Source organism: Eretmochelys imbricata, chromosome 1, assembly GCF_965152235.1.
Source record: "Eretmochelys imbricata isolate rEreImb1 chromosome 1, rEreImb1.hap1, whole genome shotgun sequence".
Lineage (NCBI taxonomy): Eukaryota > Metazoa > Chordata > Testudines > Cheloniidae > Eretmochelys > Eretmochelys imbricata.
This window is the reverse complement of record NC_135572.1, coordinates 163,800,430-163,819,113: the sequence shown is the minus strand read 5'-3', so window position 1 is coordinate 163,819,113 and position 18,684 is coordinate 163,800,430. Positions and strand designations below refer to the sequence as shown.

General features: G+C 41.2%; 1 protein-coding gene across 2 annotated transcripts in view; it reads left to right on the top strand.

Moving 5' to 3' along the window:
- DOP1B (DOP1 leucine zipper like protein B) overlaps window positions 1-18,684 on the top strand; it is a 94,386-nt gene that overhangs the window by 17,725 nt on the left and 57,977 nt on the right. For both annotated transcript variants that reach the window (XM_077818766.1, XM_077818757.1), the window contains exons 3-4: window positions 14,973-15,154; window positions 15,243-15,413. In XM_077818766.1, coding sequence (XP_077674892.1) covers window positions 14,973-15,154; window positions 15,243-15,413 — 353 coding nt within the window. The remainder of the gene's footprint in view (window positions 1-14,972; window positions 15,155-15,242; window positions 15,414-18,684) is intronic.

Here is an 18,684-nt window from a genome sequence, read left to right as displayed (position 1 = left end):
TTTGAGCATAAGCTTTTGTGAGCTACAGCTCACTTCATCAGATGCATTCAGTATATTAGCTAAGTAAATTGGCTTTTGGAAGCAAACTGTTGTCCAAATTAAATGTATTAAATAAGTTTCTAAATGTATGTGTTACTGAAAACTATTTTATATTTACTTGTTGAAGTAAAGAGAGCCCTGAATACTAATAAAGTATACATTTTTATCTGGGCTGATTTTATATTCGTAACACTGATGTGGAAGTACGTAGTTGTGGTAGTTGTGTGTGTTGCATTACAGAAGGAATACTGAAGAATAGGGAGAGATGCAAAAGACTCCAATTTAAATATTCTCATGGGTTTGTAGTGCTGGGAAGGTTAAGAAAATGAAGTTAGATGTGATTAATAGGACCTGATTGAGATGTATGAAATCTGAGGTAGAGAACGAGTTGCTGCCATGAAATCATTTGAGATTTCATACCATCAGGCTTAAAAATAGGAATGTTTCAGTCCTTTCCCTCTGCTTTGCTGGTCATTAAAAAGGGGTTTTGTTCATTGCTGCTGTGTGATGTATGTACTGTTGCAGTTTCTTTACCTTTATAAATATTGGGAATATCCTCTTGTCTGGAGATCTTGGAGGAGAAGAGAGCAGGAATGGGAATCTTCTAAGCTCTTAATTGAAAGTTTGGGATGAGGATTCTTTAGCAAATATTTTTCCCCTAACTGCATTGCAAGCATTTGCTTTAAATACATGTTTACAAAAACACAAGCTGTCATAAATATAAGGGGAAGGGTAAACCCCTTTGAAATTCCTCCTGGCCAGGGGAAAGCTCCTCTCACCTGTAAAGGGTTAAGAAGCTAAAGGTAACCTCGCTGGCACCTGACCAAAATGACCAATGAGGAGACAAGATACTTTCAAAAGCTGGGAGGAGGGAGAGAAACAAAGGGTCTGTGTCTGTCTGTGTGCTGCTTTTGCCAGGGACAGAACAGGAATGGAGTCTTAGAACTTTTAGTAAGTAATCTAGCTAGGTATGTGTTAGATTATGATTTCTTTAAATGGCTGAGAAAAGAATTGTGCTGAATAGAATAACTATTTCTGTCTGTGTATCTTTTTTGTAACTTAAGGTTTTGCCTAGAGGGGTTCTCTATGTTTTCTAATCTAATTACCCTGTAAGATATCTACCATCCTGATTTTACAGGGGGGATTTCTTCATTTCTATTTACTTCTATTTTCTATTAAAAGTCTTCTTGTAAAAGACTGAATGCTTTTTCATTGTTCTCAGATCCAAGGGTTTGGGTCTGTGGTCACCTATGCAAATTGGTGAGGCTTTTTATCCAACATTTCCCAGGAAAGGGGGGGTGCAAGTGTTGGGAGGATTGTTCATTGTTCTTAAGATCCAAGGGTCTGGGTCTGTAGTCACCTAGGCAAATTGGTGAGGCTTTTTACCAAACCTTGTCCAGGAAGTGGGGTGCAGGGTTTTGGGAAGTATTTTGGGGGGAAGGACGCGTCCAAACAGCTCTTCCCCAGTAACCAGTATTAGTTTGGTGGTGGTAGCGGCCATTCCAAGGACCACGGGTGGAATACTTTGTACCTTGGGGAAGTTTTGACTTAAGCTGGTAAAGATAAGCTTAGGAGGTTTTTCATGCAGGTCCCCACATCTGTACCCTAGAGTTCAGAGCGGGGGAGGAACCTTGACATGGTGGCATAGTGGTGGGATTAACCTGAAATCATTTTGAGATCCAGTTGAGATTTTTTGAACTAGAAATACAGATTTTAAAAAGGAATTTTTTTTTCCTGTGGCTTTGAAGCAGCTTTGAAACTGAAAGCATCTTGGGTTTTCCCTGCTTTGTGGCCAAGCAGAGACAAAAGGGGATTATCTTGTGAATTGCAGGTTTTCTTTGCCTGGAGGCAGGGTACTTAACTCCTGCAGGGAAATTCACAGTCTTCCAACCCAGAGGTTTTTTTTTTTCTTTTCTTCCTAAAAGTAAATAGGGGGTGTGTGTTCTACCCATTTGCTTTTTCTTTGGGCTGGGTAAGCAGGTTTCCAAGTAGTTTGGAGGTTTTTTGCTTTAAGTTGGGCCCAGAACAGAGACAAGGGAATTGTCTTTTTCTGTAGGCTGACAATCACTATCAGAGAATAGGTATTCTATTCCAGCACAGCAAAATTTTACAGCCAAGTTTTGTTTGTTTATTTCTAAACCTCGGGTGTAAAGTTAGTTAAAAACAGAGAGGTTAGAATGACCAAATCCTCAGCTCGACTACAGCTGGAATTAGCCAAATTTCAGGCTGAGGAAAGACAAAGGGAACATGAAAGACAGATAGAACTCATGCGGCTGAAGAAGGAACAAGAAAGGGAGGCAGAACAACACCAAGCGGCTGCTCACAGGAGAGCTATGGAAGCGAGGGACAAAGAACTGGAGGAGAAGGAAAAAGAGAGGAAGTATGTGGAGGAGATGGAGAAGATAAAGGCTCAGCAGAATATCCCAACAAACCCTAGTAATCCTTCTCCAAGTACCACTTCCCATCCCAGAAAGTTCCCCACCTACAAGGCAGGCGATGATACTGAGGCCTTCCTAGAAAACTTCGAAAGGGCCTGCCTTGGATACAACCTCTCTACTGACCAGTACATGGTAGAGCTGAGGCCGCAGCTCAGTGGACCCTTAGCTGAGGTGGCAGCTGAAATGCCTAAAGAACACATGAACAAGTATGAACTGTTTAAATCCAAGGCGAGAGTCAGAATGGGGATAACACCCGAGCAGTCTCGTCGGAGGTTCAGAGCCCTAAGGTGGAAACCAGACATGTCATTTACCCGACATGCCTACCACATTGTGAAACATTGGGATGCCTGGATATCAGGAGCAAGTGTTGAATCTCCAGTAAATTTGCCCTTCCTAATGCAAATGGAACAGTTCTTAGAGGGTGTTCCTGAGGAAATAGAAAGATACATCCTAGATGGGAAACCCAAAACTGTAATCGAGGCAGGAGAGATTGGAGCCAGATGGGTGGAGGTGGCAGAGAAGAAGAAAACTGGTCGCAGTTGGAGCGGAGACCAGAAGGGACCACCCCAGACCACACCCTATTACCGGGGGCCGCCCAAGGCCCCACCTACCTCCCAAAGAACCCTCCAGACCCCTTATCGTCCTGCCACCCCGTTCTCCAGCAACCCTCCTCGCCCCAGTGACCCGTCAGCTGGACGATGTTTTAAATGTAACGAGCTGGGGCATGTAAAGGCCAACTGCCCCAAGAACCCCAACAGATTACAGTTCATTGCACCGGAATCACACCAGAGGTCCACAGGCCCAGATACTTCCCAGATACCCTTAGAGCGGAGGGAAACTGTGAGTGTGGGCGGGAAGAAGGTCACCGCGTGGAGGGACACCGGAGCACAAGTGTCAGCTATCCATGCTTCCTTAGTGGACCCCAATTTAATCAACCCAGAGATCCAAGTGACGATTCAACCCTTCAAGTCCAACTCTTTCAATTTGCCTACAGCCAAGTTGCCTGTCCAGTACAAGGGCTGGTCAGGAATGTGGACTTTTGCAGTCTATGATGATTATCCCTTCCCCATGCTGTTGGGGGAAGACTTGGCCAATCATGTGAAGCAGGCCAAGAGGGTGGGAATGGTCACCCGCAGCCAGGCTAAACAAGCCGTGAGGCCTAGCTCTGTTCCGGAAACTTCTATCAGGACCCAGTCAGAGGTGATGGACCCGGACCCCAGGCCAATGTCTGCAACAGCAGTAGTGGATCCAGTCCCAGAGACCCAGACGGAACCAGTCCCAGAACCGGAACCAGCCGAACAACCAACACCAGACCCCGTGCCAGCACTGAATCCAGTACTTGCAACCTCAACACCAGAGGGCCCCAACGAACCTGAACTGGCAGCAGCCGATAACCCTACACAAGAGGCTCAGCCGGAGCCTGAATCCCAACATAGTGCACCAGCGGAGAGCGGTTCACAGTCAACAGAAACAGCTCCATCCCCTATATTGCTTCCAGAGGGACCAAGCCTAGGTCCACAATCCAATGAGGGACTGATGTCTCCAGCATCAAGGGAACAGTTCCAGACCGAACAGGAAGCAGATGAAAGCCTCCAGAGAGCTTGGACAGCGGCACGGAGCAACCCACCGCCTCTCAGCTCTTCTAATCGATCCAGGTTTGTTGTAGAAAGAGGACTTTTATACAAGGAAACTCTTTCTGGTGGACACCAGGAAGACTGGCATCCTCAGAGACAGTTGGTAGTTCCAACTAAATACCGGGCCAAGCTCTTGAGCTTAGCCCACGATCACCCTAGTGGCCATGCTGGGGTGAACAGGACCAAAGACCGTTTGGGGGGGTCATTCCACTGGGAGGGAATGGGAAAGGATGTTTCTACCTATGTCCAGTCTTGTGAGGTGTGCCAAAGAGTGGGAAAACCCCAAGACCAGGTCAAAGCCCCTCTACAACCACTCCCCATCATTGAAGTTCCATTTCAGCGAGTAGCTGTGGATATTCTGGGTCCTTTTCCGAAAAAGACACCCAGAGGAAAGCAGTACATACTGACTTTCATGGATTTTGCCACCCGATGGCCGGAAGCAGTAGCTCTAAGCAACACCAGGGCTAAAAGTGTGTGCCAGGCACTAGCAGACATTTTTGCCAGGGTAGGTTGGCCCTCCGACATCCTCACCGATGCAGGGACTAATTTCCTGGCAGGAACTATGAAAAACCTTTGGGAAGCTCATGGGGTAAATCACTTGGTTGCCACTCCTTACCACCATCAAACAAATGGCATGGTGGAGAAGTTTAATGGAACTTTGGGGGCCATGATACGTAAATTCGTAAATGAGCACTCCAATGATTGGGACCTAGTGTTGCAGCAGTTGCTCTTTGCCTACAGAACTGTACCACATCCCAGTTTAGGGTTTTCCCCATTTGAACTTGTATATGGCCGTGAGGTTAAGGGGCCATTGCAGTTGGTGAAGCAGCAATGGGAGGGATTTACACCTTCTCCAGGAACTAACATTCTGGACTTTGTAACCAACCTACAAAACACCCTCCGAACCTCTTTAGCCCTTGCTAGAGAAAACTTACAGGATGCTCAAAAAGAGCAAAAAGCCTGGTATGATAAACATGCCAGAGAGCGTTCCTTCAAAGTAGGAGACCAGGTCATGGTCTTAAAGGCGCTCCAGGCCCATAAAATGGAAGCATCGTGGGAAGGGCCATTCATGGTCCAGGAGCGCCTGGGAGCTGTTAATTATCTCATAGCATTCCCCACCTCCAACCGAAAGCCTAAGGTGTACCATATTAATTCTCTAAAGCCCTTTTATTCCAGAGAATTAAAGGTTTGTCAGTTTACAGCCCAAGGAGAAGATGATGCTGAGTGGCCTGAAGGTGTCTACTACGAAGGGAAATGTGGTGGTGGTGTGGAAGAGGTGAACCTCTCCATGACCCTTGGGCGTATGCAGCGACAGCAGATCCAGGAGCTGTGCACTAGCTACGCGCCAACGTTCTCAGCCACCCCAGGACTGACTGAACGGGCACACCACTCCATTGACACAGGTAATGCTCGCCCAATTAGGGTTCAACCTTACCGGGTGTCTCCTCAAGCTAAAACTGCTATAGAACGGGAGATCCACGATATGTTACAGATGGGTGTAATCCACCCCTCTGAAAGTGCATGGGCATCTCCAGTGGTTCTAGTTCCCAAACCAGATGGGGAAATACGTTTTTGCGTGGACTACCGTAAGCTAAATGCTGTAACTCGCCCAGACAACTATCCAATGCCACGCACAGATGAACTGTTAGAGAAACTGGGACGGGCCCAGTTCATCTCTACCTTGGACTTAACAAAGGGGTACTGGCAGGTACCGCTAGATGAATCTGCCAAGGAAAGGTCAGCCTTCATCACACATCTCGGGCTGTAGGAATTTAATGTACTCCCTTTCGGGCTGCGAAATGCACCCGCCACTTTCCAAAGACTTGTAGATGGTCTCCTAGCGGGATTAGGAGAATATGCAGTCGCCTACCTTGACGATGTGGCCATATTTTCGGATTCCTGGGCAGACCACCTGGAACATCTACAAAAAGTCCTTGAGCGCATAAGGGAGGCAGGACTAACTGTTAAGGCTAAGAAGTGTCAAATAGGCCTAAACAGAGTGACTTACCTTGGACACCAGGTGGGTCAAGGAACTATCAGCCCCCTACAGGCCAAAGTGGATGCTATCCAAAAGTGGCCTGTCCCAAAGTCAAAGAAACAGGTTCAATCCTTCTTAGGCTTGGCCGGTTATTACAGACGATTTGTACCGCACTACAGCCAAATCGCTGCCCCACTGACAGACCTAACCAAAAAGAAACAGCCAAATGCTGTTCAGTGGACCGGAAAGTGTCAGAAGGCCTTTAACAAGCTTAAAGCGACACTCATGTCTGACCCTGTACTAAGGGCCCCAGACTTTGACAAACCATTCCTAGTAACCACAGATGCATCCGAGCGTGGTGTGGGAGCAGTTTTAATGCAAAAAGGACCTGATCAAGAATTCCACCCTGTAGTGTTTCTCAGCAAAAAACTGTCTGAGAGGGAAAGCAACTGGTCAGTCACTGAAAAAGAATGTTATGCCATTGTCTACGCTCTGGAAAAGCTACGCCCATATGTTTGGGGACGGCGTTTCCACCTGCAAACCGACCATGCTGCACTAAAATGGCTTCACACCGTCAAAGAAACTAACAAAAAACTTCTTCGGTGGAGTTTAGCTCTTCAAGATTTTGATTTCGACATCCAACACATCTCAGGAGCTTCTAACAAAGTGGCTGATGCACTCTCCCGTGAAAGTTTCCCAGAATCAACTGGTTAAAATCGTCCTTAAGATGTGGAAAATATTGTTAGTCTTTATGTACTTGGTAGTATATTTAGAGATGCATGTGTCTTATTAACTCTGTTTTTCCTAGAGCTCCAGGAAGAAATCCCAGCCAGTGTTTCACCCTAGCTGAGATTTGGGGGGCGTGTCATAAATATAAGGGGAAGGGTAAACCCCTTTGAAATTCCTCCTGGCCAGGGGAAAGCTCCTCTCACCTGTAAAGGGTTAAGAAGCTAAAGGTAACCTCGCTGGCACCTGACCAAAATGACCAATGAGGAGACAAGATACTTTCAAAAGCTGGGAGGAGGGAGAGAAACAAAGGGTCTGTGTCTGTCTGTGTGCTGCTTTTGCCAGGGACAGAACAGGAATGGAGTCTTAGAACTTTTAGTAAGTAATCTAGCTAGGTATGTGTTAGATTATGATTTCTTTAAATGGCTGAGAAAAGAATTGTGCTGAATAGAATAACTATTTCTGTCTGTGTATCTTTTTTGTAACTTAAGGTTTTGCCTAGAGGGGTTCTCTATGTTTTCTAATCTAATTACCCTGTAAGATATCTACCATCCTGATTTTACAGGGGGGATTTCTTCATTTCTATTTACTTCTATTTTCTATTAAAAGTCTTCTTGTAAAAGACTGAATGCTTTTTCATTGTTCTCAGATCCAAGGGTTTGGGTCTGTGGTCACCTATGCAAATTGGTGAGGCTTTTTATCCAACATTTCCCAGGAAAGGGGGGGTGCAAGTGTTGGGAGGATTGTTCATTGTTCTTAAGATCCAAGGGTCTGGGTCTGTAGTCACCTAGGCAAATTGGTGAGGCTTTTTACCAAACCTTGTCCAGGAAGTGGGGTGCAGGGTTTTGGGAAGTATTTTGGGGGGAAGGACGCGTCCAAACAGCTCTTCCCCAGTAACCAGTATTAGTTTGGTGGTGGTAGCGGCCATTCCAAGGACCACGGGTGGAATACTTTGTACCTTGGGGAAGTTTTGACTTAAGCTGGTAAAGATAAGCTTAGGAGGTTTTTCATGCAGGTCCCCACATCTGTACCCTAGAGTTCAGAGCGGGGGAGGAACCTTGACACAAGCAAACCCATGTTCCCTTTCTGCTGTTTGGGTTTTCTTTTCTTGATGATTCAGTCATAATTGTACTAGTTCTCCAGTTGTCTATAGTCTTTCTAGGGCAGAGGTGGGCAAACTATGGCCTGCGGGACCGTCCTGTCCAGCCATTGAGCTCCCGGCTGGGGAGACTAGGCCACGGCCCCTCCCCTGCTGTGTCCGCCTGGCTAAGGGCAGGGAGTCCCAGGAGGGGGCGGTTAGGGGACAAGGAGCAGGGGGGTTGGATGGGTCAGGGGTTCTGAGGGTGGCAGTCAGGGGGCGGGAAATGGGAGGGGGCGTATACGGGGTGGGGGCCAGGCTGTTTAGGGAGGCACAGCCTTCCCTACCGAGCCCTCCATACCGTTTTGCAACCCCAGTGTGGCCCTCGGGTCAAAAAGTTTGCCCACCCCTGTCCTAGGGAATCGATATAGATAAGACCTGAATGTAAATTGATGAGGATTGGACTCTCTCTTAAATAAATAAAAATAAATTTAAAAAATATTATATTTATATTCCAGGCCTCCTTTACCTGTTGCCAAAAAAGGGCGAATAGTTTTCAGGTAATCTTCAAAGAAATCGAGGAAAATTTATTTACGCTGAGGGCATTTTAATATGTAGAACACACTGTTACAAGCAGCCGTAAATGTTTTTTGAGCACAGAGGGGGGACTCTGAAGAAAAACACAACAAAAAATTGTGCTAAATAACATTTTGGGCCTCTCAGCTTAAACTTTATTTGTCATGGGTTTTTTTTATGGCTTGGAGGTGGGGAAAGAACAAAATTCTTAAGACTATATGACTAGTTCAGATGTTTTATAGATTTGTAGAATCAGTAGTTTCTCAATGAACTGTAAGAACAAAACTCTATAGAATTATTATGAATGTTAGGAAACTTGTTGCCAGTAAAATATTTGATTTGAGAAGCTGAACTACACGGACATGTTTGTGATGTTTAGCACTTTTCCTCTTCCTCCCCCCAGTTACTTGGAAAGCAGTTGAAAAAAAATGTATCCTAAGTGAGCATAAGCAACTATGTATCTGAAGAAACTGAAGTCAGATTTCACTGACTCATGAGAATCAGAAATATATTTGGCAAATTATCATAAATTCCTAAACCTATGGTAGTCTATTGCAAGTGTTGCACTAGGAACCAGGTGGAAGTTGTTCAGAGCTGGTATAGGTATTTGCTAGGTAAGGTATTATTGCCTTAATTTATGCAGTAAGCCTACAAGGCTCAAGGCCTGTAAGATAATAACTTGGCCAAACTAATTAAGGCATGAGGCCCAAAAAACTTAGCAAAAGTAGCTAACCAAGACTAATCCTAGATAAAAGATATCAAAACATAGAATGCTGTGATGACTAAACTGCTGGTAGGTAATCACTGAGGTGGTAGTTTATAACAGCTTGGGCTATTTTTAGTTCGGGACAGCTGACCACAAGGATGCCATGGTAACTAAGTGATGTATATGTTAATAAGCTTAAGGTAAAAGGAGTAATAACCTGTGGGGGAAGGGCATGCCAACATTAGCAATGTGAGGAACTACAAATAAGGAAAAAAGGCTGAAACCCCTACTGAATATGCGTTAGGCATGGTGGCATCAGTGTAACACATAAAAGTTATATCCCAGCCTGTGTGCGAGGGAAGAGAGAGATGTAGCTCTTGAGAAAGGCCAGGATGACTACCAGTGGTGACGGTGAGGGAGAAGATGAGGAAGATAACTAACACTTCAGGTTGTTTTGCAAGGGATGGTGTAAATATCGGGATGCTCTGCTCATTCTGTTATTACCTCTACCTGCCTTGCTGGATTGGGAGTGAGTGAGTGTGTGTGTGTGTGTGTGTGTGTGTGTGTGTGAATTTGCTAAGTGTGTTGTTAAAACTATTATAACTATAGTGTGATGTGCTAAGTGAGAGAGCATTGCAAACAATGCACAGTGGGGATCCTAGCTGAACGGTAATTCTGATAATGCTGGGCCTGATCTTGGGACAAGAACCAACCAAATTTCAGTGTGCTAAATGGGGAAACTAAATTAGTAATTTAATCAATATACAATCAGTAGATCAGGCAATGCTCATTTTACAGCATCTAAGGTGTTGTGGGTGCTATCATAATTTTAGTTCATCGTTAATTCAGTTTTAAACCCCGATCTATGGCTTTTGGATTCAACAGTGCTGAGCACCCACAGCTTTTATTGAATTCACAGGGAGTTGTGAGCGGTAATCCGGCCTTTAACTGCTCTGCTTAGCTTCTCCATCTGCCTCATGAAGTTAATTTACATACCTTATTTGACAGTTGTAAGGATGTAGTAGGTAATGTTTGTAAAGCACTTTTCATGTTCAAAGTCCCAAGTAGTATTAGATAGTTACCGTGAGCCATGTTTTGCGACATTAAAATTCCCAAACGTCACAATTAAGTGTACTGAAATAAGTTAACTGAGTACTTAACTATGGTGTAGTATATTTGTTCCAGTTATACACTTTCTTCCTTTTCATGCCTGCCCCCAAAATTGAGTATTATAATGAAGATGACTATGCTTTGAGCCTGGGACCCCACTGTGCTAGCTACTGTAGAAACATAACAGAAGCACACCTCTGCCCCAAAGAGGTTATGACCTAAGTGTAATGCTGTAAGTAATGGTAGATTAAAAACAACCAGATGGGGGATCACAGGGAAACAATTTAAATGACAGTGTTCAGCATGAAGAACAGTGGCCACATAGCAAACCATCTACCTAAACAGTCACTTTTTTTGGTAGGCATCATGGCAGAAAAGAGGTTTAAGGTCTGAAAATAAATATAATTGTTCTTATGAAATTGTAACCTTTTACTAAAAATGTCCCTTGGATCTTGTTCAAGACTGCACATCCTAATGACATACATAATATGACTAACCTTTACTGGCCATACTGTTCAATCCCACACAATGCAACTAATGAACTCAAATGCATAATATATCGTTAAGCAAAGTAAAATATAGGCTACAACATAAATGTAGATTTGGATCTTTGCTGTAATATTTTCTATTTTGTTGAACTTGGAAAGTTACTGAATTAGAACAAGTTAATGTATATGTTTAAGACAATTGTGGGAGGGAAACTGGGAAAATGACTAGGAATTTTCTATTGTACTCTTAACAAGGTCTTTGTTACTTATGTTTGTATTCTACAAATTAACAGTTATTTGTATGCAATCCAAATTAGGAATAATGATGTCAAATTTGGTGAATATTGGCTAAGCACTTGAGTTGGAAAATGTTCACTCAGCTTCTGGTTCTCTGTCACTTCTAACATGTCAGCTGATCTCCAGTATAGTTGGACATATTTTAGAGTCCAATTAATAACATTGGCTTCCTTTTGGCATCCTATCTTTAAAGTAAAGTTTATAATTCTATAAAATAAACCAACATTCTTCGAATTCGTTGTTTTCTTTTGCCATGGCTACAATAGCTATACATGTAATAAGTAAAGCATAAATGATTCATGCTCCACCTACTCTTTCCATTTTCCTGGCTAATTCTGCCTCTTCCTCACACATTTACCCTCCACAAAACAGCCGTCCATCATTTCTAGCTCAGTAAGACTCCAAAAACAACTGAAAAGAAAAAAAGAACAGATTTTTTTTTTTCAAATCTTCCAGATATGCCTATTATTTCTCCTAACTCAGTGAGCTACTCCATACTGAGGGATAAACTTTCAGTTAAGAAAAATAACAAAACAAACTACCATTGATCCTATCTTTCAAATAAAACCTACCTGTTTTACCAAATCTACTTAAAATTAACTTCTACCAATTTTTGTGTAAATAAATCCTGAGTTGTTGACCTGACCCTGTCTATAACCTCTAATTGTAACAGATAAAATATTTAGTAATTTAGCTTAATTAAAACATAATTCCTTCAAATGTTGCTTATGCAGGAGGTTTCAAGGAGCTTTAACAATACGGAAAATGTGAAGAGCCTGCCATATTCCACTTGTTCAGGACAAAAAAGCTCTGACAAAGACTGCTAAATTTCTTATCTGTAATCAAAGAATAATTTCTGCAATTTTGGGGGAAGTGGTTGAATCCAAGATATAAGTTTAAAACAATTCCGCCTTTTTTAATGGAACTGTGACTGGTGCTTCCATAATATTCTAATGTATTCTGCAGTCTGACGTAAAGGCATTTTGTATCTGCTGGAAAACCAGTGGTAGTCTTAACCTGTAATACATGTATTTTCGTCTAATGTTGCTTACTAGTGTCCATCTTGAGTAGAGTATTAGAATGCAACTTGCTAATGAGGAAAAGATTTAAAAACAATCTTCACCCACTACCCCAGAAAAATCCTGAAGGCATGAGATCATTTTCAAAAAAATAATTAATCTCCGAATTCTTCCAGTTTGGTGAAAGGAAGTCTGGATGGAGTAAGCCTTGATGATTGCACATAATTTTATGCATGCATAAAATGTGGGAAAGGCTAAGGAAATGCAAGGGAAATGTGATCTTGATGAAATTACCATAAGGTAGATGTATGACTAGTTGAAAGACCATACTCAAAGTAGTTATCCATGGCTGGCTGGCTGTCCAACTGGGAGGATGCATTTAGTGGAGTCCCACAGAGGTCAGTCCTGGGTCTGGTACTATGCAGTATTTTCGTTTAATGACATGGATAATAGAGTGGACTTATAAAATTTACAGGTGGCATCAAGCTGAGAGGAGGTTGCAAGCTCTTTGAAGGACAGGATTAGAACTTAAAACAACTTTAGCAAATTGGAGAATTGGTCTGAAATCACCAAGATGAAATTTAGTAAAGAAAAGTGTAAAGTACTATACTTGGAAGGAAAAGTCAAATGCACAATTATAAAATAGAGAATAACTGGCTTGGCGATAGTACTGCTGAAAAGGATCTGGAAGTTATAGTGAATCATAAATTGAATGAATCAACAATGTGACGTAATTGCAAAAAAGTCTGTTACCATTCTGGGGTGTATTAACAGATGTCTTATATAAAACATTGGGGACAGGGAGGTAACTCTCCCGTTGTACTCAGCCTTGGGGAGGCCTCAGCTGGAGTACTGTGTCCACTTCTGGATGCCACACTTCAGAAAGGATGTGGCCAAATTGGAGAGTCCAGAGAAGAGCAACAAAAATTATAAAAGGTGTAGACTATCTGGCCTGTGAGGAAAAGTTTTAAAATAAACTGGGCATGTTTAGTCTTGAGAAAAGAAGACAAAGTGGGGACCTGGTAAGTCTTCAGATATATTAAGGATTGTTGTGACCAGGACTGGTCAATTGTTCTCCATGTCCACAGAAGTCAGGACAAGAAGTAATGGGCTTAATGTGCATCAGGGGAGTTTTAGATTAGATATTGGAAAAACTTTCTAACTATAAGGATAGTTTAAGCTCTGGAATAGGCTTCCAAGGGAGGTTGTGGAATCCCCATCATTGGAGGTTTTTAAGAACAGGTTAGACAGCCTCCTGTCAGGGATGGTCTAGGTTTACTTGGTTCTTCTCAGCACAGAAGTCTGGACTTGATGACCTCTTGTAGTCCCTTCCAGCCATACATTTCTATGATTCTATGCTTAGTGTAGGATTATTCATTAAGAAGCGGTGAATTAAGCGGCCTGCATGTGAAGCTGTGATTCAAATGGAAAAGCCCTTCTTACAAGAGCTCACTCACTGAGCAAAATTCTCACACAGGTGCTCTGTGATTGAGGAATGGCAGGCAGCATAGCTCATGGATTTAGGAGAATGTAGACTAGTTCATGTTTGTCCAAATTTCAGAAGACACAAAAACATTACAGACTTGCTGTTGTGCAGGAGAATTAGTTACACACCTTCCTCCACCCAGCTTTTGCTGATGCCAGGAGTATTTTTTCTTTTGTTATTCCCAGGGCTTTAAGTGTCCTATTCTGCTAGGGAAGATTACTTGCAGTCATTAGAAAGTAAATTTGTATAAGGGACACGTACTATATAATATGATATTTTTGCAATACCTCAAGTTGTTCCATGATTTTACTGAATAGTGTCATTCATGACTAGTCAATAAGTAACTTAATTGTTAATTTACTGATAGAATATTATGGTATTTGTCTTGATTTGAATAAGTCAGAACAAGAAGAAAAAGTATTTACAGCCTAGATATTTTCTTTTTCCGGATGAGTTAGAACTTTTAGAGTAAACAATTTAAGTATATATTTAGGGGGTGTGAGCCATTTGTTAAGATTGTGAAAGTATACCAACCAAAGTCCAGCATTCAGGCAGTCTTTGTACCTTGCTGCTGTAGGCATTACTAACATTATGTAGAGGAATCTTTCATGAACATTCTAAAATTTGAAGGGGAGCTCCATAAATGTGTTCTACCTTAATTTTATATGTAAAGTTTTATTATGTCATGAATAGAAGAGATAATACTTGGATTTAGATTTGTAATGAGTCCTCTACATAGCAAATGTTACATTTGTGTGTATTTTGTCCAGCTAAATTGTTTTTTAAGTGATGATCAGTTTTTCAGTATGTTGTAACATACCAGTCCTTTACATGGAGCCGCTCTAAGAATCTTCACTTTTACTGTAGTTTCAGTCTAAGGCCTAGAGCTAGTAATGATTGTTGTAGTCATGTTCTTTAAACATTGCCACACTTCTTACACTTTATTGTCCAATATGAGATAACAAAATCAGCCATCCTTATATGTGAAACGGGAAAAAAAAAAACGCTTACAGGTTGTGTGCAACAAGGAAAGAGTCTGTTACTACTGAACTCTTTCCTCCTTTCCCAGACCCTGAATGCTGAGAAAAATTCTTCCTTCTGTTCCTCAATTCCTATCCGATTTACTGTCAGCCTTTGACTGCTGTCTTCCATCCTCCAAAGAAAAGAATTTCCACACCAATTTTTCAACTCTAGTGATCTCTGCTCTGTTAATGTAATATTATGCATTTATGGAAGAAAACTCTTGAATGCCTTATTTAATTCTACAAAGTAAATTTTCTATCACAAAACCTTTTTTCAGTTAAAATGTTGGTTGATTAATGTTGGATGTTGTGCATGTACAATAACTTTTTGTTCCTTCCTTCCTTCCTTCTCCCCCATCCCCACTGTTTGTACAGGCTCTTCAAAGTAACTTGAAGTACTCCCTCTTGCCAAAACGTCTGATTATCAGTAAGAGATTATCTCAGTGTTTACATCCAGCTTTACCTAGTGGAGTGCATTTAAAAGCACTAGAGACCTATGAAATCATCTTTAAAATTATTGGGACAAAATGGCTTGCCAAAGACTTATTCCTCTACAGGTAACTTGCTCTTTGAAAACTCAGACTTAAAATTTCATAATAGATTATTTTTTAAAATGACAAAATCTTTCTTTTTCTTTTTTTAAAGCTCTGGTTTGTTTCCCCTGCTTGCAAATGCAGCAATGTCAGTGAGGCCTATTCTCCTTGGTCTGTATGAGAAATATTTTCTTCCTCTGCAGAAGTCCCTCTTGCCAAGTCTTCAAGCCTTTGTAATTGGACTGCTGCCTGGATTGGAGGAGGGGTCGGAAATTTATGACAGGTGGATTGCTTATGTTACTTGAGAAACGTAAAATGCAATACTCAATCACTTCCCTATTTATTGAATTTTATTTATTTATTAATTTTTGAAGGAACCCATATCTAGAAATCCTCATCCAGACGGAGGATGTCTAATGCAGGGCTACTGAGGGATGGGATGGGAAGGGAAAAATACTAGAAGTTGGAAGAGAATGGAGGAAAGACAGATGCATGAAATGCAAGGGGAAGTGGGGCAGGAGTAAGGGAGAAAAGAAATACAAGGATAAAAAGAAATTGTGTAGTTAAACTTTGGGGGGAAAGTTGCATTAAATCAAGTTGAGTCGTCCACTATATTTAGAAAGCAACACAGCTCTCCTTTCAAAATTTCTGAATACTTATCTTTACATTTCAACTCTGTAATGGGGCATTGAGGAGATCTTTTGACAGACTAAACTAAGCCTGTGTTTTTTGCACTCTTTAAATCTTTTGTTAAAGGGGAATTCCTGTTTTCTGTACATATCTAGATTGCAAGCATTCTATATTAGAAGACCACCTTGTGGTCCTGGCTGCACTAGTAAATGTACCACTTCTAAAACTCTCTATCAAAAATGTCTTTTTCACCCAAAGCCTCTTAATGCAGTGTTGAAAATGATGACCAGCTGGTGTGGTCTGGTTCAAAGTTCAACTCACTTTGTATCAATGCATCTAGATACCTGGTTGAAGAGGTACTGTTGCAGTACACTTAGTCACTAGACTTTTGATTATGTAATGATTGTACTTCCATCAAGTAATAGCTGTAACAAAACTATTTTGCAATAACCTGTTGCAGGAATTGCGCCACTAGATAACTTTCATTATATTTCACTGAATACTCTCTCTACTTAGACAGTGACTAAATACGTTTGTCGTATACAGTACATATGTGTTTTCCAGATTGATGCATTCTGTTCTCCTTCCCAAGAAATGGTGGAATTGAGTTTAGTTGTAATTGTCTGTTTTGACAAAAGATGTTTTGTTTAGCTTCACGTAATGTTTCTTTGTAAAAGTCTCAAGTCATGAAGGCGTAGAAAAAGCTTTATTTACATTGACAGTTAGCATCTATTGTTATGAGTGAACAAGAATAAGCTGTATTTGTTTAGTTTCTGGTAAATAGCTTTCAATTGCTGAATTACTGGCTGTTAGGCAGATGGATAAATATAAGTGTTGCCTCTTCTACAACTGCTGCATGAAAAAGTGAGTTGAAAGTGTGTGTGTGTGTGTGTTTGGTTTATACATTCTGTCATATTACCTTAACGTGGCTGAAATTTAACCATTAAGTGCAGCAATACTGTGAAAAGCGACTTTGCAAAAAGATATCATGTGATCCCATATTTGTGTCCATTTTATGATTTAAAACTCAGTCTGCTCAATTAACATGTACAAATATTTTCCAACTGCACCCCCAGTAAGATGACGCTAGAATCTGAAAGTCAATTTAGGTTCTTTTTGGCTCGGACATTAGCAGTAATACATCTGCTACGATCAGAATGTAGTTAATAATTCTGTGTATAAACTAGACTAGCAGCTCACATACTCATAGCTATATTGGTTGTGCAAGATTAGCAATTTTTGTGAGTGAAAATTTTGTGGTCATTAAAGTAAATAAGCTAACTGAATGTACACTGGAATCGGGTTTCTTAAGGGAAGGTGCTTCTCTTTTACATGGTTGCTTGTTAGAGTAGAACCAAGCTTTGTATTCTACATGCAATTTTATTGCAGACAATTGGAAATAAAAGATGGAAGAAGCTTTACACAGTGCAGGTCAACTGCATCTGTATTTCCCCTCTGTGGTCCCCTTAAGCTTTCAGCTCCCCAGCCATTGCCTCTCTTGGGTAGAGACACACACATACCTTTCTTTCTGAGTAAGGGATTTCCACACTTCAGTCCCCTGACTATACTGTGAAATCCTCCACAAAAGACTCCCTAAGCAGGCTTCTTTTGTCTTCTCTTCAGAGACGATACACTGTAGTTGCGACAGATATAAGGTTCCACACGGCTCTTTCTAAGCAAGAATGTTTTAGTCTTAAGGTAAAAGCATTACAGAGAGAGAACTAATTTAAAACTATTTAAAAAATCCTACACGAATGCTAGTAAACTTACTAGAGATCCCTCATCCCAACTCCAACATATGCCCCTGCAGTCCTTCAAAATCCCACATTGGGTGTTCCTGTGGTTTCAAGATCATAACATCCTTTTGCCCAGAACAAGAACCCTCATGATATTGTGAGGCACTCATTTGCCCAGTCTGGGCCTTTTGAAGAGACTACGAATAGGTTGTCAGCCAGACAATGGATTTCTGGTCAAGGCAAAGCTTCAAAAGGATGGACTCAGAGGCGGGTCACTTGCATTCCCCTCACCTCCAGTATTTGCTAGGAAATCTACTTCATGCTTACTGTCCCAAAAGTTGAAGCTCTTACTACTATTCAAAGATTTCATTAGTCAAGTCTCTGAGAGAAGTGGCATACAATTCCACAATAACATATAAACAATTGCCTTTTTAATACAGTGGACCCCCAAAGGCATTAAACTTAATTCAGAAAGGGTTAATTTAATTCAGTAAAGTTTATCTTTATTCTATAAGGTTTGTCCAGGATATTGTCCTATCTGTGAAAAGGCTTTCACATGCTACTTTTGCTTCCTCAGGCAAGGGGATGTGATGATCCTGCGATCCTTTGGGCTAAACTCTGCATAATTATCACTAAGTTTTTAGATGTTTAAAATAATATTTTAAATTTAGCTACTATAGGTATTGAGCCTGATCGCCCAATATGTTGTATTAAAGTGTACACTGTACAAATTTCATAATTGATGAAAAGTTAAAGTATTTATATTGCATTAGTGCAGAGAGGAGCTACTGAGAAAACACTGAAATGCATGGATGTTTCACTGAAACAGAGTGACTTAACAAACAGCTAAAAATAATCATTCTGTGCAAGTCCTTTCAGTCCAGCTGGTTCAGGAATTAGCTACCAAAAACTACTGCATTATTTACTGTCAAGTTACAGTTTGTGTGACATTTATGCAAAACATGTAGTTGCTGGAGAAGTTGCCAAAGTGGGCAGACAAACGTTCCATTGAGTGTGCATGATGATAAAAGATTTGTTATTTGCCATTATGGCAAAATCATCTCGGAAAGGGTAACACTGAAAATGTAAATAAAGGGAGGAAATTGGAAATGGACATTAAAAAAGCTACGGGATATTAACAAACTGAAAGTATTGCACTTGAATTAAGTGACAGACTTCAATGGAATT